General features: G+C 38.9%; 1 protein-coding gene across 6 annotated transcripts in view; it reads right to left on the bottom strand.

The window, feature by feature from the left end:
* Positions 1-27,549, bottom strand: part of SLC35D2 (solute carrier family 35 member D2) — a 54,201-nt gene that overhangs the window by 24,984 nt on the left and 1,668 nt on the right. For all 6 annotated transcript variants that reach the window (XR_005986075.1, XR_005986076.1, XM_041744024.1 and 3 more), the window contains exons 2-6: positions 18,156-18,189; positions 16,074-16,160; positions 9,122-9,189; positions 5,419-5,490; positions 4,454-4,522 (exon numbers count right to left, since the gene is read on the bottom strand). Coding sequence is in view for 4 of the 6 variants with exons in the window: in XM_041744024.1 (XP_041599958.1) it covers positions 4,454-4,522; positions 5,419-5,490; positions 9,122-9,189; positions 16,074-16,160; positions 18,156-18,189 (330 nt within the window). In the remaining 2 variants the exon portion in view is untranslated. The remainder of the gene's footprint in view (positions 1-4,453; positions 4,523-5,418; positions 5,491-9,121; positions 9,190-16,073; positions 16,161-18,155; positions 18,190-27,549) is intronic.

The following is a 27,549-nucleotide window of genomic DNA, read 5'->3' as shown; positions in this document are numbered from 1 at the left end:
GCCTGCCAGCCTGTTTTATCTTTCCCTAATCAAATCCACTTGTGATGCTGGTAACTACCTTTTCTTCCTCTGGCAGATTTTTCCCCTTCTGTGGTTAATTCCTCTGCTTTGCCTTCAGACAAAACAAAACCAGGCCATCAGGTGGCTTCAATTTAATCATGAATGGCTTAAAACCAGAGGGACATTAACCATCTTCCTTTACTGCAAAGCCCTTTCTTTGGCTAACGATCCTATCCACTGGCATAATAATTGGTGAGCCCTGCTTTTTTTAAGGGGAATGGTTTGTCCAACCCACCCAGTGGCTTTGCTTATTGTAATCAACAGGGCCATCTCCAGGGTATAGTCCTGTGGGGACAGCTGAGCAGTTACTGGGGCAAAGAGGGTCCAATGAGGAACTGACACCCCCCATCTGGTGCCCAGCCGGTCCCGTCATCCACCAGCACCCCCCACCCCTGTCCAGCAGAAAGGCAAGGCAGAGATCCGTTCCTTCTCTGCAACTTCTCTAAGGTTCCTTTCGCCCCCTTCTTTTGAAACCTCTTCTCTTCAATTTCCACTTTACACAAATAATACTAGTATAAAAATGTTCAGGGGGATATGGCACAGGAAGGACAGAGAACGGCTGAGCCATGATATGACTCACCTACTACACTTGATCTTACAGACAGTACCAGACCCATGTCATAATTCATAAATACCCAGCATCAAGGTTTCCTCTACCCTCTTAGGTTCAGTGACTGGAGCCTTCAAGTTTGACTGACAGTAGGTTAACAAGAGAAAAGGAATATGACTTTAAGTAAATATTTTACATATACGGGAGTTCACAAAAAATTTCAAATAAGTAATTAGACTCTAAGGCTTATATACCATTTTTAAAAAGAAGAAGTTTGGATTCCAAGGAACAAATAAATTATGGGAAAAAGGCTAGGAAATTCATGGATGAAACTACTTGAAGATAAGGGTTATTGTAGGAGCTTTATTTATGCAGACCTCATCTTGCTACTGATTCTCTATCACCAGTGATAAGAACTGCTTTCCTATTACTGGAGAAAAGGGGTGGGGTGGGGGGGCGCAGGTGAGACCACCTCTACAAAGGGATATTTATGGTCTGCTTTTAGGCAGGAAAGGGGAAGACAGAACTCTTCCTACATCTGTTGATTCTCAATTAATGCCATCAGTTCAAAATAATGTTTATGCCAAAGCTGCAAATTTTGGAGTGGCATATCCTGATCCCCTGCAATATTAAAAAAATGAATTTTTTAAAGGCTATTTCTAACCGAGGAGAAGGAAATAAAGAGGCAAAAATTAAATCAAAATCTGAATGCAAATTAGGCCAATTTGCCTGAGGCTTCTGCTGATATGATATATTTGTAAGAATGCAAATTCATTTTAGATCATCATAAATCAGAATCTCTGGACTCAATCACAAGAAATAGAATCTCCCAAATCTCATGTCTACACACATTTGGCTCCATGTTAACAAGAGTTTGCTGTTCCATAAAATGGCAAAGCTGAATGGATAAAAAAGCCAGGGTTCTAGGGGAGGGAAAGGGAGTCACTCACTCCTTCAGAGAGCCTGAGGGCAATTCCCAGAGTTCAGGCCTCCTGCTCCAGGGGCCACTGTCCCCAGCACCAGTTGTTTAGGCCACTGGTAAAAGCACAGAAGCTTGAAAAGAATTTACTTGCTTTAATAAATGAAAGCCAATTCATGGTTACTTAACTCTTGTAGTTGCCATTTAGGGCTGTTTACAGATGTAGTATTTCAACTTTTTCTGGCCACGTGACTTGCATTGGCAAATAAAATGTAAGAGGAGACATTGCCTGGCATTTCCAGGCAAAAGGTTGAAAAGCCCATGCAGGCTTGCCCACAGGCCCTCTTCTCTCCTGAATAAGTAAGGACGTCCCTTCTGAGGCAGGGCTTCCATCAGCCTCACCCCTGAGTAGCTACGATGAGCCCCGACGTGGCCGCCATGGCCCCACCGTGGCCTTAAGCCCAGCGCGGCTGGTCTGAGTGGGCGGCAGGATCAGAACACATTTGGGGTGTGGACATGGGAGCTGTTGGTTGCAGCAGTGCAACCCGGCCCCTCTGACTGAATCAGTTCTACACTTGCATTTGGATGAGGAGATCCGCAGGAGGATAGCACAGTGGGGTCATGGCAGGCCTGCAGCTACGAAGGCTGCTTGTCCCCCATGCACAGTGCCCATTCTCTGGGAGCTGAGGAAGGAAAGAGTCCAGAAGTGCTCTTCCAAGCCAGCTCTTGGGGGCAAGTTAGATGCTCTCAAAACCCTATTTACCCCTTCGGCTCATGAGAATGTCACATGTGGTAACGATGAGCTGAATTTCTATTCACCAGGCCTGGAAAGACACAGCGTCTGAAGTGCCATTCCTCGCCAGGGCTCCGCAGACCCGTTACCTTGTAAAAGTGCATGACTGGCTCTGTCAGGAGTTTCCAAACTGAGCTCTAAGAAGCTTAGAAAAGAGAGGCTGCCCAGCAGACACCCCAAGGCCCTGTGGGATGGGTGTACTCTTCACACAGGGCCTCCCTCTTTTAGCCACTTTGCTCCTCTGACTTCTTTGAAACAGAATCTTCATGAAGACACAGGCTATCAATGTTGCTGGGCCTGTGGGCTCCACCAGTGCTTGCAGGAGCTCAAGTCGGCCGTGGCCAGCACAGCGCCGAGGAGGTCACACACGAAACCAGAAATAACAAACCTTGGTCCAGACAAAGGGCTAAACACATTTATAGTAAAAAATAGATTGCTAGTATGTCACCATCTGGCCTGCTATATCTTCTGTTTTGATCATTGTCTCCGCCAAGTAAAAAGGAAGCTCCGTGTCCATTCTGTTTCCTGCTGGGTTCCCCAGCACCTGGAAGGGCGCCAGGCAGCCCACGACTTAACACTCCACATGTTTCTGTTGAACTTGGCCACTCACTCATGTAAACCTCAGTTTATTGTTATCTTGTCTAATTCACACAAAGACCCTACTAGGTGGGTCTATTCTAATCTTCATTTTCTAGTTGAACTAACTGGGGTGCAAGGAGGTTAAATAGCCTGTCCTGATTATATAGCTAGTAAGCCAGGAGACTAGGATAATACCCATATCCTTATTTATTTTGCAACTGGTGATCCAGAACCCTTATTTAAAAAAAAAAGAAAGAAAAAAGATTTTATTTATTTAAAAGAGAGAGGGACCAGAGAGAGGGGCAGGGAGAAGCAGGCTCTGCACTAAGCATGGAGCCAGACGCAGGGCCCAACCTAGGGACCCCCGAGATCATGACCTGAGCTGAAATGAAGAACTGGACGCTTAACCAATTGAGCCCACCCAGGCACCCCCAGAACTCTGATTTCTAAATCAGTTAAGGAAACTAGTTTAACTGAAATTCATCCAATCTTGGCATTCTTCCCTTCATTCAGGTAGGTTTTTCTTTTCCATTGCATTCTTTACTTTACAGATGAGTATAACTGAGGCACAGAGAGGTTGAGCAGAAGCTGGCAAGGGGCCAGGCTAAGTCTTGGACCCAAACATACTTTATTAACCACTAGTCTATAAAAGCCAGGAGTCTGAGGGTCTGCTTTCAAATGCAAACCTGGGAGTCCTCATTCCTGCTCTTGCATATTACCGAAAAAGATACCATAGTTGACCCCAAACAACCCAGGTTTGAACTGTGCTGGTCCATTTATCCATAGATTTTTTTTCAATAAATTCAGTACAGCAGCATAATGTATTATCTCTTCCTTAGGTTTTTCTTAACACTTTTCCTAGCTCGCTTTATTTTAGGAATACAGTATATAGTACACATAGCATACAAAATACATGTTAATCAATTATTTATGTTATCAGTTAAGCTTCCTGTCAACAATAGGCTATTAGTAGTGAAGTTTTTAAGGAGTCGAAAGTTACACTTGGATTTTCCACTATGTGGGTGCGGAGAGTTGGAGGGGAGGGTTGTTGAGCCCTTCATCCCTGTGTTGCTCAAGAGTCAACTTGGTCATGCACTGGCTCATGCCCCAAATATACAGATACATTTAATGAGAGTATCCCACCCTTGGAAACAGACTGCTAAGACATCCCAGGTGATAAAACAAATCAGCATACAAGGGCTTTATAAAGCTGTTGTTCTTGACCAAATGCCCAAGAACTTTTCAAGTAAATTTTTTGTATTGAAGACAATCACTCAGTAATAAAAGCAAATAGCTTATTCCTTTTTATGAAGAAAAGCTATATTCATAGCTTGTAACGTTCCCATTATACGTTCTCAGAAATGTTCTGGCCAAGTTGGAACCCCATCTGACTTTCACAGAAACACATGGGGAATCCACTAACATCAACAGACTTGTCTCTTAGCTGCTCAATTCAACTGCAGCCAGATGGAAAATGGAAAATGAGGGCGGGGTGGGGCCTATTGTCAGAGGCACAAAGAGCTTATTGACCAGAAACAGTCCAAAGTCTTACCCAGCTGCTATGAAAGCACCAAGTATGATGGTAAAAACACTGGCAATGATGTTCAAGGAATACTGTTTCCTGTAATAAATAAATGGATGGATGGATGGACAGAAAAAGAAAGGAGGAGGAGAGGAAAAACACATGGATTATAATTCTTCAACTGAATATAGACATTGTTCACAGTTTTATAGCTAACATCAAACAGATATCAATTTACATAAAGAAAGCACTGTAAGTATCTATAAGTGGGTTAATAAATCACACCAAATCTATTTCTTAATCAGCTGTCTCATCTAATATAAATGTATTTCCGTTCTCATTGGAAAGATGTGTGACAAAATGGAGAAGAGGCCCTGCTAGCAGTTCTACTCAGTCTTATATCAAGCACCCAAAGATTAAGGTAAAATTCAAAAGCAGGACTTCGAACACTGAGCCATCATCCAAATTTCATCGCTAAATAATCTTCACAGCATAATTAAGAATCATCTTTTTTGAAATCAGCCTGAGTATCTTTATGAAAGATTTTTATAAAAATTAAATTAAATTCTATTAATTTATTCCTATGTTACATCATAATCACTGCAGCAGAATGGATTTCTGTGATTTCCTGCATTCCTATCTGGTATGTATATATGGACAATTTTTCCTCTGTATTCCAAAATCAGTGTATATTCCATCTAGGAAACATACTTACATTTGTTGGTGCATTGTTGCGTTTTTAAAATAATTTTCTATTATAAACATTTAAATATAAAGTTACAAGCAAAAAAAGTTAAAAAGTCACTCATTATGTTCTTAAGGAATCATGGAAACAGGAGACGCTTTTAAGTGAGTAAACCAAGGGGCCCTAAGTTACTGCAACTAGCAGTTCAAGTTAACTATTTGGAAAAATAGATGTTGAGAATTTGCTTTGCAAAAATAATGTGGGGTGAAGGGAAAGGACACTAGAGGAATAGAGGAAAAACAAAAATCACCCAAGTATGATGGTTTCCAGGAGTAAAGTGAGTGGAATGGTAAATTTCCTGAGCACGGTGAACATCGGCAAGCTGTTGGGAAAAGATTCAAGTATAATAACATCAGACACCAAGTATTTTTTTAAACATATTTTACATTTTTAATTAAGCCCACTAACTTTCCAAATTAAATATAAGAAATTAACCTTAATTCTCACATATGCTATTAGCAAATCACATTAGATAATAAAAAGAAATGGAGATTTAATAGTTTCATGCCAGGCAGCCTGGGTGGCTCAGAGATTTAGTGCCGCCTTCAGCCCAGAGCATGATCCTGGAAACCCAGGATAGAGTCCCATGTCAGGCTCCCTGCATGGAGCCTGCTTCTCCCTCTGCCTGTGTCTCTGCCTCTCTTTCTCTCTGTGTCTCTCATGAATAAATAAATAAAATATTTAAAAAAATAGTTTCAGGCCACTTTCGCTTATTAGCAATTTTTTTCACTTATTAATAATTTTTAAGAACCATGCTATTCAACTACCGCAAAGATTGTGCTAAAATTACAAAGTCCATTCTAAAAGAGTGTATGCAATGTAAACCAACAAACACACCCTTTGTCAAATCAAGTTGAAACTATGTATGAACAGTCATTTAGTGGTGCTAAACTTGGACCTAATTATTTCTTTTGGGAAACTTAACCAAAGGTAATAATACAAAAGAAAAAAATCATGTGCACAAATATGTTCACTGCAATTGTGTCTTGGGGAAAACATCAAAAATAACTTAAAAGTCACATAAAACAATGATAAAATAAATATGACACATCTACTTGAGGGAACATGGTATGTTACCTATATAATATAAAACTTCATACTGGGACACCTGGGTGGCTCAGTGGTTGAGCATCTGCCTTTGGCTCAGGTTGTGATCCCGGGATCTGGATTGAGTCCCAGGTCGGGCTCCCTGCATGGAGCCTGCTTCTCGCTTCTCCCTCTGCCTGTGTCTCTGCCTCTCTCTCTCTCTTCTCTCTCTCTCTGTTTCTCATGAATAAATAAACAAAATCTTTAAAAAATGAATATTAAATAAAACAAGGAGGACACAGAACCATGTAGTCTACAACTGAAACAAGACAGTTTACATATGGGAAAAGACTGAAATCAACATTTAAAATAGTATGTAAAAGGATAAAATTATGGGTTATTTTTCCCCAAAATTTTATGTAATAAAGCTATATTCACTGTCTTTTAAAAATCCTTAAAAACCTTTCAGTGGCTCTCAAAAGCCAGAGACTCCAAGACATAGTTCAATGCACAGTCAACGAACTGCCTGGGCTGGAACAGCCCACTTCCATCTGCTTCCAGGTATGACCCTGAGTAGATGGTGACCTGAAGAAAGTGAGAACCAGACCCAGGAGGGTAGTGGCCAGTTCCTCACAACCAGACTTGAGGAGGGGTTTCATGTCATCGATGACACCACATCCAGAGAGCAGGTAGGAAAGAATTTTCAGGAACTTTACATCCACAACTTAAATATGTCTTATGAGACTGGTTAGAAGTGCCTTTTTCAAAGCAAGCCAAAAGTCAATTAATTCCAAAAAGTATTTTTAGATGATGTCTTTTAAAAGCAAGTAAGGAGCAGCCCTGGTGGTGCAGCAGTTTAGCGCCGCCTGCAGCCCAGGGTGTGATCCTGGAGACCCTGGATCAAGTCCCATGTCGGGCTCTCTGTATGATGCCTGCTTCTCCCTCTGCCTGTGTCTCTGCCTCTCTCTCTCTCTCTCTCTGTCTCTATGAATAAACAAAATCTTTTTTAAAAATTAAAAAAAAATAAAAGCAAGTAAAGGTATATTTAATGATGAAAAGCTGAACGTTTCCCCCCTAAGATCAGTAAGAAGACCATAATATTTGCTCTCAACACTAACGTATCAATTTAACAAGTCCTTCAGAGTCTAGAAGGAGCAGTATTATCTAGTTATTGATTATGGACATATAATCAAAGGAATAGAATTTAGAATCAAGAAATAAATCCATACAATTATAATCAATTCAAGAGCTCTTTTCAAGAGCATGCCAAAACAATACAATGGAGAAATGTAATCAAAATCATAATGAGGTACTACTTCACAACTACTAGAACAGCCATAATCCAAAAGATAGACAGCAACAAATTTGGCAAGAATGTAGAGAAGTTGTAGCCTTCTTACACTGCTGGTGTAAATTAGTGTAGCCACTTTGGGAAACAGTTCAACAATTCTTCAAAATTTTAAATAGAGAACTGTCATATGACCAACAATCCTACTCCCAGGCATAGATCCAATCAATGGCAATCCCATTCTTCCAAAACCATGAAGTCATCTTTGTCTCCTTTCTTTGTTTCACCTCACATGTTAATCATCAAGAAATTGTGTTGGCTGGTCCTTCACAAAATATCCAGTACCCAGATTGTGGCCTCCACATAATCTCTAAATTAAAAATAACCAGGGGATCCTTGGAGAAATGGCAGGAAAAGTCCAAAATAAGCCTGGGACATCATGTGGTATACAGCAAGGAAATAATCAAACTACTGGGGGTCTAAAAGATAAGAGACAACTCAAAGGGGCTTCCATTGGCCTGAGATGGGATAATGTGAGTATCAAAAGAATTCTTTATATGATGAATTGAAATATCAAATAAATGAAATAGAGCAACAAAACAGATTAGAGAACCCAGAAATAAATATACACAAATATAGTCAACTGATCTTTGACAGAGGAGCAAACATAATTCAATGGAGAAAGGATGATCTTTTCAACAAATGATGCTCAAACAATTGGACAGCTACATGCAAAAAACAGAATCTAGATAGAGCCTACATCTTTCACAAAGAAACTCAAAATAGATCCTGCTCTTAAATATAAACTGCAAACTATCAAAAATCAACTAAAATGTATAACTAAAACCAATATTTCACATTTTGTTTTCCACAACCACAACCTGTTCTTTCCAAATAAGAGGAAAGACAACAGGTCTAATTTTAGTTCTCAGTTTTATATGATCTTCTCCTTCTACTCAACCTCCTACCTGCCCCCTTTTACTCTCACCAAACTCACAGGGCTTTCCTCCATCTCTGTCACTCTGCACAAACTTCATTTTCTCATTATTCATTTGTGTTAATTAGGCTACACATCTTGCACCATGTATTCTGATGGTTGGCTTGGTCTTTCTATACTTTCATTTCCACTTTTTACAGTGACTTTTAACAAAAGTAGTTAATCAAAGGACCCTGCAATACATGCAAATGCAAATTTCAGAAGTATACAACGCACTTAAAAATAACATCTATCACTTTTCTTCCTCTGTACCAAACCTGACCTATACCAAATCTGACAGAATGTTCCTGCTTTTACAAAACCATGATGAAATCAGTTGCACAGAACCATTCAGAGAAATGAATTGGATATTGGATATATAATATAAATAAATCCTCCTGGATAAATCAGACCTCTTTCTTGATGCCCACAGATCTCATGTTCTATGTTCAGACTTGATTATAAAGAAAAAAAAATCAACTTTTTAACTTTCCTAAAAATATTAGCAAATCAAACTCAAAACTCCATTTAATTTCCTTAAATTATTAAATATTATTGTCTTCTGTATGTAGCCCATGCAGTACCTTCAAGGTCAAACTTGGTCTTTGTACCATTGGAAACAAGAGTCAAGAACCTCCCATCAACCATTCTCCTGCACTCTACCTTAATTTACTTGTGCTTGATAATCCACTTATGTGATTTCCAATGTAGAGAAGAGGCAAAGGAAACAGCTTCCATGAAAAAAAAAGAGAGAATATTTGATTAGGACTCCAAAAATGATTTTCCTTCACATGTATGAATGGTGACACTCCCTGTCAGTAAGCAAATCATTCTAGTCCATTTCCCTGTAGCAGCTGTGAATTTTTCACAACTTAAAACACATCATGAGTTTCTCCATGTGCCCAAATTAGTTAGGTGAGCAGTGATAGCTATAACCATGGCAGGGTGGGGTAGAGCTGCACTGAAAGAGAAATGTTGACCCTGACAATGTTAGCAGACTATTTCTGTACAGGAAGGCTCTGAATAAGCATCTCTCTCAAGTGGAAACCCCTGGGTTTCAGATGACAAAATTGCACGGGACTGTTTCAGCTAATAATGGGTATTTATAGTATATGCATAAGATTCAGAAGGTCCCCTGAGAAGGTGGACAAACTTGCTACCTATGCATTATGCACTTTTCTGGATAACAACAAAGGTTCAGATCTCACTGGAATTAACAAGCTTGATGACCCTTTCAAAAAGTTGTGTCTACCAGCCACATTACTTTGGAGTTACTTTATTTGTTTTCAAGGTGCATAATGATTACCTATTTACCAAGGTTAAACAATGTTAACAGTAGTATTTGAGTTAGGTTTAACTGAGCTCTTAGCTCCTGAATTATCTTCTGATTATCAAGAGAAATATTGTTCAAAACATACTGAAGAAACACATGACATGTAAGACCTAGTCTTCCATAAAACGAAAAAATATATATGTATCCTTTCATTAGGTCACACAATAACTGAAAACTTTTTGACTGATACAATAATCCATAGCTATTAAGGTGAGCCTAGCATTTCTTTTTCCACTAAAAAGACATTAAGCATGCAACTCAGATAAGATACTCTTTGAAGGATTTTAAAATAGTAAGTGTCATCTACCCCCCCAAATTTATAAAATGTTATTATTAGGAGATTTGTTCAAGAAAGAAGACATAGAGGACCTCAGATCCAGGACCTTCCCCTTCATTCACAACAATCTGGCTAGCAGCCTACAACTGATCCTGGAATATTATAACTTTAGAAGTTATTAGGCATTGAAAAGAATCAGTTGGCCCCCTTTCCTTATATGATTCAAAATAAAAACAATACTGACTTCTAGTTTTTAGTAACAATGGGCTAGATTATTTGTATTAATCTCCCCACTAAAAACAATTTAAAATGTTACATAAAATAATTCAAAACCTTCATAAAAGTATGAAGGGAAACTTCCAAAAGTATGTGGGAAAATAGTGAGTCCCTAGGCCAAAACTAAGGTGAAAACAGAAACCCAGAGAGAAACAATGAAAGCCAGAAGACCGCAAAACTGCCTCCTCGAAGGTCTGTCAAGTTAGAATGCTACCCCCAATGACAATATCTTTCAAAAGCAAAGAAAACCGTAGTCTTTTTCAAACAAACAAACAAACAAAAACTAAGGGAATTTAATCAGACCATTAATAAAGTACATCCTAAAGGAGGTATACTTTAATCAGGAGGAAAGTAGAAAGTGTGAGATGCAAAAAGGAAAAAAAAAGCAAAGAAAGCAATAAATACATGGGTAAATATACATGGATAAATATAAACAAATATTGATGGTTTAAAGAAAAAAGAAAAGAAAAACATACTGTGAGATTTACATAAAGCTAGAGGATTAAAGTACCTGCTGACAAGAGCAAAATAAATTGGGAGGAGAGGTAAATGTTGACAAGGAAGACACATTTATTAATCAACTTTAGATTTTGGTAAGTTAGGTATGCTTGCTGTAATTTCCAGGGAAATGTAAAAGAACTCAAACAGAAAGGGTACACCTCATATACAGTTGACCATTGAACAATGCAGGGCTTAGGGATGACAACCCCCTGCACAGCTGAAAATCCATGTATAATATTACTTCCCAAAAACTTAAGTATTAACAGCCTACGTTTGACCAGTAGCCTTAGCAATAACATAGTCAATTAACGTGTATTTTCTGTTATATGTATTTTATGCTATACTCTTACAATAAAGTAAGCTACAGAAAATGTTAAGAAAATTATAAGAAAGAGAAGACACATCTACAATACTGTACTATACTTATAAAAAAAAAAAATCCATGGAGCAGCACCTGGGTGGCTCAGTCTGTTAAACATCTGCCTTCATGAGTTTCAGGTCATAATCCCAGGGTCCTGGGATCAAGCCCGGCATCTGGCTCCCTGCTCAGTGGGGAGCCTGCTTCTCCCTCTCCCTCTGCCTGCCACTCCCCCTGCTTGTGCTCATTCTCTCTCTGTCAAATAAATAAAGTCTTTAAAAACAAGAAAAAGAAAAAACAAAACAAAACAAAAAACAAGAGAAAGAGACAAATCCATAATCAGAGATGAAGGCTGCAACAGGACTCCCCATTTCATACGCTCTTAAAACATGACTTTGACACTTCCTTCCATCCAGAGGTAGGATCTAGGTCCCTTCCATTTAAAATTGCATGGGACTGTTTCAACTAATAATGTACAGATGAAATGAAACTATGTGATCTTTGAGGCCAGGTCACAAAAAGCAAGGTAGTTTTTCCCTGCTTGCTGGAACACTCGCCCTTGTAGAATTCAGTACTATGTAAGAATTTTGACCACCTGGAACCTGCCATTTTGTGAGGAAGCCCAAACTAGCCTACATGAGTGACATATAGAGAGGCCTGAGATAATAAGAAGAGAAAGATTTGGGACCAGGTTCCAGCTGCACAAACCAGAACCCCCATTGTTGTTTCCACTCTGCTATTGTCTGTCTGAAACTATACAGATGCCTTAAGCCAGAACTACCCAGTTGAAAACTGTCCCTAATTCCTTAACCACAGTACATGTGAGAAATAATACAGTGATTATTGTTTTGAGTCACTAAGTTATGCAGCATAAGATAATTGGAACAGGGCACCTGGGTGGTTACAGTCAGTTAAGTATCCAACTCTTGGTTTTGGCTCAGGTCGTGACCTCAGAGTTGTGAGATCAAGATACACATCAGGCTCTGCTGGGCATGGAGTCTGCTTGAGGTTCTCTCTCCCTCTGCACCCCCCCCACAAATAAAAAATCTTTTTAAAAAAGATAACTGGAACAGGCATATAAGGTATCTATAAAAACCCTACAGCAAACAACATACTTAATGTGAAATGTTAAAAACTTTCTCTTTGAAATCAAACATGTCAGTATAACCATTTCAGTCAAAATTGCACCTAGGGTCCTACACTATACACTAAGGCATGTAAAAGAAATACAAGTTAGAATGTTGGAAAAAATGAACCAAAACTGTCATTTTTGCAGATGAATGTGAATGTAGAAAAAAATCTAAAGGAAACCAGAAGTAAATTATGATATATTAATTCAATAATTAGTTCTATAATTTTGTGGATATAAAATAATATATAAATACACTATAAAATATATCCCTCTAATTTTCCAAATAATATATTTTTTAAAGATATATAAAAGCAAAAAAGGAAAGAAAGGAAGAAGTACCTTGGAATAAATTAACAGAAATGTTAGACCTCTACAGAGAAAATTATAAAGTTTTACTGAGGGCAATTAAAGAAGGTATACGTATACTATGTTGACAGATTGAAATATTCAATATTTTTAAAATATCAATTTGTCCCAAATTGACTTATAACATCAATGAAATCCCAATTAAAATCCCAAAAGGTTATTTTTCTGAAACTTGACAAGCTGCTTCCAATAACCATATAGAAATTTGAAGGATCGGGCAGCCCAGGTGGCTCACCGGTTTGGCGCCGCCTTCAGCCCAGGGCCTGATCCTGGAGACCTGGGATCAAGTCCCACATCAGGCTCCCTGCATGGAGCCTGCTTCTCCCTCTGCCTGTGTCTCTGCCTCTCTCTCTCTCCTCTCAGAGTATTCTCATGAATAAATAAATAAAATCTTAAAAAAAAAAAAAAAGAAATTTGAAGGATCAAGAACAAAGGAAAGATTTGCTCTAGTAGATAGCAAAACTTTTCACAAAGCTATAGGAATGAAGACTGTGTGGTAATGTTGCAAAAAAACAAACAGACAAATGAAAAGACACGGAGAGCACAGAAATAAAATATGTGAATACCAATGCCCATTATTTGGGAAAAAAAATGAAATTGAACCATTACCCCACACCATCCACACAAATTAACTGCAAACAGATTAAAAACCTAATTCTAAAAAACTGCATATTTTTTAGCTAGAAAAATATATTCATAACTTCAAACTGAGGAAGGATTTCTTAAGAATAGTGATTAATCATAAAGGAAAAGACTGATAAAATTTAACTAATTTTAAATTAGGATTACTGCTTATGATAGGAAATACATGATAAATACATGTAAACAAAATAAAAAGATACACCCCAGAGGGAGAAAATGTATTTGCAATACTGTATGTAATTAACAAGAGGATTATCATTAATAAATTTTCTTTTAACTCCTAAACAGATCAGTGAAAAAGAGACATCAACCCAACAGAAAAATGGGCAAGTCTTGAACCAATACTTCACAAAAAAGGATATCCAAAATGGGCATTAAAAAAACCCTCATTAATAGTCAAGAAAATGCAAATTAAAGCCGAGGTCATTATATCCCACCAGATTAGCACAATTTAAAATGACTGACATATCAACACATAGTAATTAAAATAGCAAAAAAGTAAAAAATAAATAAAATGACTGACCTATCAAGGATTAGCAAGAAGGCAGAGCAGCAGGGACTTTCACACACTTTTGTCAGGAGTGTGAACTAGTACCACCACTTTGGAGAACACGTTGATGTTATCTACTCAACCACTGCAACCATTCCACTTCTTTTTTTTTTTTTTTTTTAAGATTTAATTTACGTATTCATGAGACACAGAGAGAAAGAGAGACACAGGCAGAGGGAGAAGAAGGCTCTATGCAGGCAGCCAGATGTGTGACTCGATCCTGGGAATCTGGGATCACGCCCTGAGCCAAAGGCAGATGCTCAACCACTGATCCACCCAGGCGTCCCCCATTCCACTTCTTAATAGACCTCCCAGAGAAACTCATGCCACAAGTGCCATTTTAGACCGAGTTGTGTCCCCTTAAAATTCATATTTGAAGCCCTAATGCCCATGTGACTATTATCTGGAGATAGGGTTTTTAAGAGGTAGTTAAGGTTAAATGAGGTCATAAGGATGGGGCCCAATCCAATAGGACTGATGTCCTCCTAAGAAGAGGAGACACCAGGGCAGCCCTGGTGGCGCAGCGGTTTAGCGCCACCTGCAACCCAGGGTGTGATCCTGGAGACCTGGGATCAAGTCCCATGTTGGGCTCCCCGCATGGAGCCTGCTCCTCCCTCTGCCTGTGTCTCTGCCTCTCTCTCTCTATGAACAAATAAATCTTTTAAAAAAAAGAAGAAGAAGAAGAGGAGGAGACACCAGGAGTGCACGCACAAAACATAAAAGGTCACGTCAGGCATAGCAAGAAGGCAGCTATCAAAACACCAAAGAAAGAATTTATACCTCAAACCAACCCTGCCGACACCTTGATCTTGAACTTTTTGCTTCCAGAACTGTGAAACTCATTCTTGTTGTTTAAGCCCCCAAGTCTGTTGTTTTTGTTATGGGAGCCCTAGCTGACTGATATATGTGCTCTGAGATCCAACCCTAAGTATGTTCAGAACAGTATTCTCTTTCCAGAACATGCAAAAATAGCAAAACATAATTCAGGAATGCGTATTAGAATAATTACAAAGAAAGCAAGAAAAGTATATTATAAGAGAATAATGAGTAAGGAAGATTTTGTGATCCCATCTCATGACCTAGGCAAGGACTGCACAGGTTATTATTCATTCAAGTATACATTCATGTTGATGCCTTTTTACCCTGCATTTAGATCCGGATTTCACAATTTTAAAATGTTTAAAAACTATAGTGTATCATAAACTAAGTGTAAGCAAGCCCAACAATATTCTGATTTTTCCTATTATGGCTGGATTAATAGCTTTCATTATACTTCAATATTTTATTTTTCTCTTTATGTGGATGTCCCTGATTACTGATGCCGCATGCATGTGCTTAGTCAGACTGATGAACAATTTAGTGATGAATAATTTAGATGCCAGCATCTTTCAGATCTTAGAGACACAGTAGTGAAGAAGCCATGCAAGGTCCTCATCCTCAAGGAAGTGACAGTCTGATTTAATTCCCTAAATCTAAAAATGCCTTCATAATCCAATCAATACCACCTGTTTATAGGATTGATCTAAGAATTAAATGTCTGGCTTAAAGCAACTATTTATTGAACCACCAACTGTTTTAAAAAGGTAGTTCTATTCCACATTCCCAGGAAGGAAAGGCAGGTTTTATGTTTCTAGTTCCTCCACAGAAAAATTCGTATATTTCTAGGTATATCAAATTGTATTCTTCATTCCACTCACAGCTCTTATCAATCCAAGCTACAAATGAAAACTTCTAACAAGATCAGAAAAGTAGGGCTTACCAGCCAAATCTCACCCATTTTTTTTTGTCCATGTAAATAAAGTTTTATTAGCACACAATCACAGCAATTCATTTATATATCAGGATACAGTGAATAGTTCCAACAGAAATGGTCTGTCCTACAAGCTTAAATATATATTACCTGGTGTGTTTTTCTTTTTAACCAAAAAGGCTTACCAATTTCCATTTCAGAAGATATAAAATATTTATTTAATGTCATTTGCTAAGCACACACTATTACTATTACTACATTACATTAATGGACAACTGAATGAATAACAGAATATCTTTATTAAGTTTCTACTCAGTGTAAGCAGGAAGCACAGTGTGTGTGGAACATGACGTGTATTCTCAGATCAATTTATAACTCTATAGTATTTTCACATCTTCCAACAAAGCTGTATTTACTCTTCATCACATACCTTCACTGGAATTTTCTTGTCAAAATCAGGGAAGTGAATTATTTTATTGAGTTTGGACACATATAGTATCATTATGGTAGCTGCCATCTAAAAAAAAAAAGTAGAAGGTAGAAACTTCAGTAAAATATCTGAAAAGACTATTTGAGGTACAAAGACATCATCAGAAGAAAACACATTCATCAAAAAGAAAATATTATTCAGAAAAAATCCATACTCTAGGTTCCAAAAAATAACTATTTCTTAGAATATTAAAATTGTTTTTCTTGCCAATGTATGAATTCCATCAGAACTATAGGCAAAAAGTACAAGATCAAATAGATTTACACACATACATATGATATCAAGGGGCTCAAGGAACAGTGACAGAGAGGAATAAAGAAATGGTGTCCCCAAAACTGGTCAGAGTGACCACAGTCATGAGGCCACTCCTTGATGCTGGACCATAATTCCTGTGTCCCAAGCATATGGCCACCTTCCCACATAAAGTGAATCTGTGGGTAGGGCAAAGGGGGAAATCTCCACACATAAACACACTTTCTGTTAAGTCCAATATTCCTATAATACAGAAGACAAATTAGGAGAAAAACAATTTTAAAAGAGATTTATTGTTCTCTTCAATCTAGCCAGTACTATGAAAATGTCTCATTCAAACCCTATTAATCTGGAGTCCATCAAGTATATTAGAAATACTCCAGATTATTATTATGAAAGAAAAAATTTTAATATCATCTTCCTATGCAAATTTTAGAACTTACTCAATTTTCTCCATTTTATGATGCAAGAATTTAAGAATTCCTTCAACATAATCATCATCCTAAACCTTGAGCCTAATGAGCTTACAAATGTAATACTTATGATAAATATAACATGAGCCCATCTTGAATTATAATTACAGTTTATATCTATGACTTACTTTAAAATTTTTACAGAAATATATTAACACTTACTTAAAATATTCTATAACTCAGGCTTTTTAAGTTAGGTCTACTGCTCTCTTCCCCACAAATTGCATATCAGAAAGGCTTTACCTTGAGTACAAGCCAGTGAGTTTATTTGCCTTGGGGATTACGAGGGGCACATTATCACATATTTACTGATCTTTTAAAGTACTTTTTTCTATGTGTTTCACATTGAAAGACTAAGATAATATATTTTTGACCTCAAGGAACTATTTTCATTTCTTAATATTTTTTCTCCCTAAAACATTGTCACAAAGAATACCTTATCAAAAACATTTAACCAGAATAATGCTTAATCATATAAATGACATCCTTTCCAAGATTCGCAATTAAAAATTTAGCTAACAGATACAATTTTAATAATTTTACATTTTTCTCCCTATAAATTAAAGCAAATCCAAACCAAAAAAAAAAAAAAATACCTTGGGTGCCTGTTACCACTTGCCTATTAGAAATCACCAGCATATGATCAAGAGAGTAAACAAGTCACAAATTAATATTAATGGGAAATTTCAGAAGTAGCCAAATGGGGATAGTCTGAAAGCTTATCCAACCTTGTCTTTATACTCGAGAACAAAAAAAAAATCACAAACCGCAAGAAGCAGAATGCAAATATGTTTCGTTTGGCCCATAGAGAGTTTTGTAAAAATTGGAATGTGTGGCCAGCATTTACAAATTTGATGTAAAAATTCAAAAGCCTTGCTTCTCCTGAAACACCTCCAGAGTTTTGATAATAAGGGCATAGTGAATGGGATTGCATCTCCCCAGCCCTTTCTCTCTGGGTACAGTGGCCCGTCCCACCCCAGTCTCCAACTCATTCATTTGTCATCCACCAGGTCTTGTAGGCTTTCCTTCTCCTGGCTCCTTGCTTTACAGCAATTAAATTCAATTAAGGAAGTTGAAACAAGTAGTTCATTTTTTTCCCCTCCAAATACAACTGTTTCTAAATTATAGAAAGACATAAAATGTGTATCATTATTTCATGCTATTTAACCACAAGTATCCTGATCCTCTGGCCCTCTGCCAGCTGAATAAATTTGTAAACCACAGTCTTAAACAAAAGCACTTAAAATTTCATCATGTATAATGACAACTAAGCAGTTAATCTTTCTTTTTCACTTACCTGTCCAATTCCAAGAAAAATTGGTGATGGGAATCTACAAAAAAAAAAAACCAGAATAACAAATAACTTTAGCAACTGATAAAAATTTGCAGTCTTTAATACATAATGGCAGGAGTTATTTAAAAAGATATTACTTTTTTTTCATTCTTAGACAATTAAAACTTAACATAAAATTCATTGACTTTTCATTTGTTCTTTTTTTTAAAACTGATTGTTGCTAAACTTGGTGATTTTCTATTGTCCCTTGCCTGTCACAATATTAACAGACAACATGACTATGTATGTAGAAAGCCAAAATAATCTGGGGATAAATTATTACAATTAATAGATAACTTAAGCAAAGTCATGGGCTACAAGATGAAAATATGAAAAAATCATTTGTATATCTACATGCCAATAAGAAACAAAGTGAAAATTTTGAAAAGATCATTTTATAATAGCACTAAAAACACATCAAATAATCTTAACTGTTCATTTTATGATATTAAGGAATTATTTTTGCTTTTTTAGGTATGAAAAATATTAGGGTGGTATTTTTTTAAAACAAAAGAGCCCTTCTTATCTCTTAGAAATACATACTGAGGGACACCTGGATGGCTCAGTCAATTAAGCATCCAACTCTTGATTTCGACTCAGATCACGATCTCAGGGTGATGAGATCGAGCCCCATGTCAGGCTCCATGCTCAGAGCGGAGTCTGCTTGAGATTCTTTCCCCTCCCATGCCCTTCCCCTCCCCTTGCTCACACAAGCTGTCTCTCTCTAAAATAAATAAATAAAGTCTTTTGAAAAAAGAAATACATATTGAAATGCATGTGATGATATATTTTTAATCTGCTTCAAAATCATCTGAGGGGAAATGGTAGGACTGAATGGAGGGGGGAATAAAAATGTAGTAAGGTTGTTGAAACTGGGTGAGGGCTTTATGATAATTCATCATTATACAGACATATCTCATTTCATTGCGCTTCACTTTATCATGCTTTGCAGTTACCACTCTTCACCATACAAAGTGAAGGTTGGTGGTAACCCTACTTGAGCAAGTCTATTGCCACCATTTTTCCAATGGCATTTGCTCACTTCATATCTGTGTCATTTTGATAATGCTCCTAATATTTCAGACTTTTTCATTATTATTATTATACTTGTGATGGTGATCTGTGACCAGTGATTATGACCCGCTGAAAACTCAGATGATGATTAGCATTATTTCAGCAATAAAGTATTTTTAATTAATATATACATTATTTTTTAAGACATAATGCAATTCCACACTTAATAGACTATAGTATAGTGTAAACCTAACTTTTATATGAACTGGGAAACCAAAAAACTCAGTTGACTCACTTTATTGCAATACTTACTTTTTTGTGGTGGTTTAGAACCAAGTCCATAAGACCTCAGAGGTATGCCTATACTATTTTTTAAAAATCATATACCGGGATGCCTGGGTGGCTCAGCAGTTAAGTGCCTGCCTTTGGCTCAGGGCATGATCCTGGAGTCCCAGGATCGAGTCCCACATCAGGCTCCCTGTATGGGGCCTGCTTCTCCCTCTGCCTTTGTCTCTGCCTCTCTCTCTGTGTCTCTCATGAATAAATAAATAAAAACATTAAAAAAAATCATATACCTAGTTGGGGCGCTTGAGTGGCTCAGTTGGTTAAGTGTCTGACTTCCGCACAGATCATGACCCCAGGACCCTGGGATCGAGTCCTGCATCGGGATCCTTGCTCAGTGGGGAGTCTACTTGTCCCTGTCCCTTTTTTTCTCCCTCTGCACCTTCTCCTATTCAGGCTCATTCTCTCTCTCTCAAATAAATAAAAACTTTAAAAAGTAATAGTATACTCTGGAACAAATCTAATAAAAGACTAGTTAAAGATTACAATAAATGCATTTATTATATTTGATGAGAGAAAAAAATCTTTCAAGGCCTGAGATAGAAGAGAAGCTATTTTTTTTTTATTTTTTAGAGAAGCTATTTTAGATTCCCAAGTCAGCATAGCTATACATAAACTTTGTTTATACCAAAAGCCCGATTTATGGTCCATCAAGCATATATTGTATACCTGTTTTACAAATGAGTAGCCTAAAGGAAAACCATGTTGTCCTTAAGATAGCAATCAATGCTACTCCCTGCATTCCTTGATGTTAAAACTTGCGGTTCTTGCATATATGTTAATATATAATCTTTTGAGGTTTTACAAGATGTAAAAACAATATGTAACCCTATAAAAACTGTTCATTCTCTGGAGCTCTTTCTTCCCTGTGAAGAGCATGTTTCCCAGGCAGCTGTCCTAACTTGGGCTCGAATAAAACTCTCTTACTTAGAGATTCTGAGGATTCTGAAGATTGTTCATTTTGCATCGACATAATGGATGAGACAGAGATGAGGACAGATACACACAGATATGACAAAGATGACAGTGCAGAGCTGTGAGGGAAAAATGACCTTTCCACAAATGGCATCGGGTAGTTTAGATACTTCACACTGTATTTAACAAGGCAGCACACACACCCTGTTCACTGCCCAAACCTCCACTGGCTGCCAGTCATTCTCTCAGTCTACTAAAATAGAGGGAAATAACACACACACACACACACACACACACACACACACACACACACACCCTCAGCCCTCAATCTGTATATTACCTTTTCAGATATGGCAAGATGAGAATAAAGAACTGACTTACCTTATCAAAGAAAACAGAATGAATGTCTGGACAGCACCACCAGGAGAATTAAATTAACTGCAAGGGATGTGTGCCAGTTGTGCCACCCAGACAGCCCTCTGGACTGAGCAGTCCTTCTCCAGTTGTCTAAGAACATCCTCAACTGAAGAAAGCTGCCTTGCCAATCACAAACATCCTCCCTGTGAGCATCCTGCATCTAATCTCTGCTCTAAGCAAAGGTATAAAAGGCCAGGGCCCCCACCCCAGTTCAGGAGAAGTCTGTTGAGTCATCCCAGCTCCAGAGCCCCTGGGATCAGGCTTTGTTGTGCTTGCAGAACAGCCAAGTCCTGCTGCCCTCACTCCACCACAGGAGTGATCCTAAGAGCTCTCCCCCATACACTTCCTCCGCATCTCACAGTCTGCTTCCCAGAGAATATAACCTTCCACATCAAAGGAGGCCACGAGACAGCAACATAAACAAACAGTAAAACAACAACAACAAAAGGCTTACAGAAGACAAAGAGATTGAGTCAGAGGAAAATACAATACAGGGAGAGAAGGAACTCAATAAAGAGAGAAAATGATTCAAAGATAAAAAGCAAATTTGTTGACACAAGGAAAACAGATTGAATCTTCTGATCTAAAACCACATTGTTAAAGAATGTTCAATGTAAGTAATGTTCAATGTAAGTAAAGCAGCAGCCATGAAATCCATAAGAAAACTACAGACAATGGTTCCACCAATCAGGAGTCAAATCAAAATAATGAATTTGGGAATGGAGACATTGTGGTAAAATGGCTGTTGCTGATGACTGTATCCATTTAAATACAGAACAGATTCAAACAGCTGTAGGATTATAATTACACAATAGGACATTACATTATAAAACAGGATATGGAGGTGGGGCGGGTTAGGAAGAAACTCGCAAACATCTTCATCCTTCAGAGCAGAGAGGTCTTCCATTGACACGTGTTTACAATTGAAATGTGTTTACAAAATAAACATGACAAGATCAATTTCTTCTTCTTCAAAAAAGATTTATTTATTTATTTATTTGAGAGAGAGAGAGAGAGCCCAAGGTGGGGGGGGGGGGCAGAGGGGAAGGGACAAGCAGAAGCCCTGGTGAGCCGGGAGCCTGACGTGGGGCTCCATTCCAGGACCCTGGGATCATGACTTGCGCCGGAGGCAGACACTTAACCCACTGGGCCACCCAGGTGCCCCAAGAGATCAACTTCTTAATGTTTTTCATGACCTCTTCATCTTAGAGGGGTCTTTTAAGAAATACAAACATTTGTAGTAAAGAAATCTGTATTTGAAAATCAGTTTTACCTTGCAATCCCCACCTAAAATAAGCCTTCAAATGTAGCCAGCATGACAAAGAGTGAGACAGCCCCAGATATGATAGAATATGAATTCACAGGGTCAGCTATAAAGCAACCCTGCCAAAAAAAGTTTAATCTGGGTGTAATCAAGCTCTTAGATCTAAATTTCAGTTGGGAAATAAGGTAAGCAAGACTTCAAAAACATAACTCAGACAATCCATAATGTGGGACATTTTATAAAATACCTGGTCCAGGCTTTTCAAAAAGTCAGTATCATGGGAAAGAACTGGGATGAGGCGCTTTTCTAGATTAAAATAAAGTATAAAGACATAACTGTGCATTTCATGAAGCCTGACTGGATCTTGATTTACATGTTTAAAACAACCATAAGGAATGCCTGGGTGGCTCAGCAGTTAAGAATCTGCCTTCGCCTCAGGGAGTGATCCTGGGGTCCTGGGATCAAGTCCCACATGGGACATCCTGCATGGAGCCTGCTTCTCCCTCTGCCTGTGTCCCTGCCTCTCTCTCTCTCTCTCTCTCTCTCTCTCTGTCTCTCTGTCTCTCATGAATAAATAAATAAAATCTTTAAAAATAAATAAATAAAACAACAATAAAAATATCTTGGGACAAATGGGAAGATTACATATTTGGTATTATATTATTTTAGGAAATCATTAAAGATTGTTAAAAGCAAAAATGATACGATGCAGGAGACTATCCATATTTCAGGAGAGACATGCTAAAGAATCTTGGAGTTCAATATCATGATGTTTGTAACTTACTTTCAGCAGTTGGAGGGGGAAGTAAATATAACAAAATGTTCATTATTGCATCTCAGTGATATGTATATGGTTGTTCATTGTACTCTGCTTTCCATTTTTCTGTATGCTTGAAACGTTTCATAATAAAAAGTCCTGGAGGGGCATATAGATGATCCTTAAAAAATAATTAAATAAAAGCCCCTCTTTCCAATGTCCACAATAGCCAAAATATGGAAAGAGCTCAGATGTCCACTGACAGATGAACAGATAAAGAAGATGTGGGAGATACATATATGAATATTTCTTAGCCACCAAAAAGGATGAAACCTTGCCATTTGCAATACAACGGCTGGAACTAAATAAGTCAGTCAGAGAAAGACAAATACACATATGATCCCACTCATATGTCGAATTTAAGAAACAAAACAGATGAACGTAGGGGAAGGAAAAAAAATAAAATAAGATGAAAATTGAGAGGGAGGCAAACCAGAAGAGATGCTGAACTCTAGGAAACAAACTGCGGTTGCTGGAGGAGGGGAAGGAGATGGGGTAACTGGGTGATGGGCATTAAGGAGGGCACCTGATGTAATCAGCACTGGGTTTTATATGCAACTGATAAATCACTAAATGCTCTCTCTAAAACTAATTTTTAAAAGTGCCCCCTCTTTCCAAATACTTACTGGATTAAAGAAAACAATTTATAAATAAAAGAGTAAATAACTGGTATCTATAATATGGACTCTCTTTAAAAAAGTAATTTAGGGACACCTGGTAGCTCAGTTGGTTAAGCATCTGACTCTTGATTTCATCTCAGGTCATGATCTCAGGTCTGTGACATGGAGCCCCACTTCAGCCTCCACCCACAGGGGGGAGTTATGCTTGAGATTCTCTCCCTCTGCCCCTCCCCCTGCTCATTCTGTCTCTCTAAAATAAATAAATAAATCTTTTTAAAAAAGTAATCTATACATCTTCATAATATTTTATTTTATTTTTAAAAGATTTTATTCAGGGAGCCTGCAGGGAGCCTGATGCCGGCGGGACTCGATCCCCAGGACCCCGGGATCACGACCTGAGCCAAAGGCAGATGCTCAACCACTGAGCCACCTAGGCATCACCACAGTATTTTTTTTTATTTCACCTTAATATTTTGTTTGAATTCTTTGTAATGATCATGCCAGAACGACTTTTCTTGAAAAAAAAAAAAAAATAGAGGGGCGCCTGGCTGGCTCTGTCAGGAGATGACATGAATCTTGATCTTGGGGTTGTGAGTTCAAGCCCCACATTGGGAAGAGAGCTTAGTTTAAAACAATTTTTATGGGATCCCTGGGTGGCGCAGCGGTTTAGCGCCTGCCTTTGGCCCAGGGCGCAATCCTGGAGACCCGGGATCGAATCCCACGTCGGGCTCCCGGTGCATGGAGCCTGCTTCTCCCTCTGCCTATGTCTCTGCCTCTCTCTCTCTCTGTGACTATCAAAAATAAATAAAAATTAAAAAAAAAAAAAGCTTTCTTTTAAAAAAAAATAAAATAAAATAAAACAATTTTTATTTTTTCATTTTTATTTTTAATTTTTTTAAAAGATTTTATTCATTTATTCATGAAAGCCACAGAGACAGAGAGGCAGAGACAAAGGCAGAGGGAGAAGGAGGCTCCATTGCAGGGAGCCCAGTGTGGGACTCAATCCCCGGATTCCAGGATCAAGCCCTGGGTGGAAGGGAGGCGCTCAACCACTGAGCCACCCAGGCATCCCCAATTTTTTTTAAGTAGATATTTCAAGACATCTATTCTAGGTAGTAGGAATATAGATAATTATTTTTGCCTTCTTTATACATTTCTGTATTTACATAATCTCCAATTTTTTAAAGAATTCTTGTAGGAGTGAACGTGAAGAAATGAAGATAACTTTTGAAGTCAGTCTCTAAAGAAACAAATGAGGGTCAATATGGGTTCAAGCAGGGGTTATTTCAGCTTGAGAAATCTGAATATGTCTTCAAGGGCCAGAGGCTACTAAAGCGGAGAGAAGAGAAGACAGAAGGAGCTGGGGGACAGACCTGCAGGAGGAGAGGGCCGGCCTTCCCCGGGGACAGAAGCTCCCTTTGGGTTCACAGCAGCCTCACCCACTGGCTTCCACTTTGCCAACAGTACCCGGGAGGGGAGTGGAGGTTGGGGGTGAGGGAAGGTTCTGGGAGGAGAAAGCGTCAAGGAGTCACTGTGGAGCTGAGCACAGCAAGCCTCCAGCCAGCGGAAACCAGTGGAGAGCACGAAAGCCAGCAGAGCTCCAGGATGTCATCTTAAAGTGAAGCCGGGCAGCCCCAGGTGTGCGTGGTCCCCTCCAGCCTGTGCTGTGGAGGCTGGAGGACGGAGCAAGTGGTGGGGAGGCCGCGGCCGCCCGGAGCCCCGCGGTGGGCCTGGGTGGGACCCGCAAGGCTGGCTGCGCAGACCGGGGTGGCTCAGGCCGAATGACCCGGGGTGGCCGTGGGCAGCGAGGCCGCAGCGACTGCTAGGGTCCCTCGGTGGATCCGAAGTCCCCAAGGTCACCGCCAGTCCAGGTGGAGAGGAAGACCAGGGCCCATCGTCACCTGAGTGTCAGGAGCTCAGGAGACACCACAGAAGAGGTGAATGTGAGCCGTGGGGAGGCACGAGGACCCAACCCCATCCTGGGCAGCCCTGGGTGACAAGGAGGCCTAGCCGCATCCAGGGGCTGGGAGGGGTGCCTTCCCGAGGGGGCAGGCTTCTATCAGAGTAGGAGAAAACTACAAGCTGTCTCTGTCTTTAATATGGATTTCCAGCTTCCACCATTGCAGACGATTCAACAGCTTTTATAAAACCTCCCCGAGTAATTCACACTCCCAGGCAGGGTTGGAAACCACTGTGTTAAGTGATCCCCAAAGTCCTGGGATGCAGAAAGAAGTAGAGAGAAAATACTTGCTAAACTGAATACAACTAAGCTCAATATTTTTATTAAGCACCATCAGTAAATTCTTGCGTGTCACAGAGAACAGTATATCACAGTGGCAACCAGGCCACCTCACAACCCTCATGAACCTGATTTCAAATGAACCATATGAGTCAAGCGTAACAAATAATGAAGACCACCCATCAGTCTTGTCCCCAGAAAGAAACAATCTGTTCAAAATGGAAGAGAAAAAACATCCCTTGAGGTACATTCCTATGACCCTGTGGATTAGGTAATTACTGAAATGTTCTTCCTTCTATTCTATCTTATTCCTTATTCTATCTTCCTTCTATTCTATTCTCCAGCTAATGCTTGGATCAGATTTCTATGGTTTATTGTTGTAACCAAATCAGCCCAACTTTCCCCTCAAAAATGTGTTCCTAAGGCACACATTGATAGGAGAGAATGAACAGTGTTATTTGAACAGCGTTCTCTAATTGCTTGTTACATTACAGAAATGTGAAATGTTTACTTCTAAGGATAAAAGAGTTTTGTCTTGCAGAGACAAAAATGCCATTTCTTCAATCACAGAACTCAAAATTTTAAAGGTGGAAAGACTAGAACATGAGATGTTTCATATAATAATAATTCTTCCCAGTTGGTTGCTGCCCTTCATCTTCGAAGCACTTAACCAGTGCTTACTGGTCCCTGCTTCCAACAAGATGACACATGTTTTGGGAGGCAGTGACTGACATGGCCAGAGAGCACACAGCCCACTCAAGTGCAGAAAAGAGAGACTGACCTTCAAACTTCATCCAACATAACTGCCAATCACTCCCAAACAAGCCTCTTAACACCATTCTCTTGTTTTGTTTTGTTTTATCATAGATGTTTTAAATTTTCTTTTTCTTTCATTAGCTTGCATAGTAAGTGTTAAATGATACAGGCTTAGGTATACATTCATTCTAATTTCTTTCAGACAGTGTTTGTATTTTCCTTGGACACCAGCAAACATGCTTGCAACGCACTGGTAGAGATCTTGTAGGTCTATGGGATTGCCAAAAAATATCCTAAATCTCTCTCTTCCTGCCTATGTGCTGCTACCCTTAACCCCAGTCCAGGCCATCTCTTAGAATTATCTAGAATACAGCAATCACTTCCTACCTCCTCTCCCGGATTCCAATGCCGTCAGTACTCCAACCACCTGCCAGCCAATGAAATCTTTTTAATCACATAAGTTGTCATGTCACTCCTCATACTGAAACCTTCTAAGGGACTGCCAAATGCATTTAGACTAAAATTAAAACTATTTATCATGGTTTCCCTGCTTCCACCCTGGCCCGCAACATCTGCCTTCAGCACAGCAGCCAGAGTGATTTAGTTCATGTTACTCTGCTCATCACCTTCTAGTGGCTCCCATCTCCCTCAGAGCTCCCACGGGGCTTCATAGGCTCTGTAGGATCCAGCAATCCATTACCCTGGGACCTCACCTAATAACATTCCCACCCAAACACTCTTATCTTTCATGTCTGCAATGTTTTTTCCTGTTTCCCTCACCTCACTCATCTCTTGGCTCCTCAGCGAGGCTTCCCTGATCACACTGAGATGGCAGATTCCGCTAAACTCCCCTTCCTGCCTTATTTTTTTACTCCTGACCACACAACTACATCTGACATAATATAAATCCTATCAGCTTATTTACTGATTCACTAGAAAGTTCCATGTAAGCTCTCGGAGGATGGATGCTTGCT

The sequence above is a fragment of the Vulpes lagopus genome, chromosome 2 (genome assembly GCF_018345385.1).
Source record: "Vulpes lagopus strain Blue_001 chromosome 2, ASM1834538v1, whole genome shotgun sequence".
Taxonomy (NCBI): domain Eukaryota; kingdom Metazoa; phylum Chordata; class Mammalia; order Carnivora; family Canidae; genus Vulpes; species Vulpes lagopus.
Note: the sequence above shows the minus strand (reverse complement) of the source record. Positions and strands in the feature narration are given on the sequence as shown.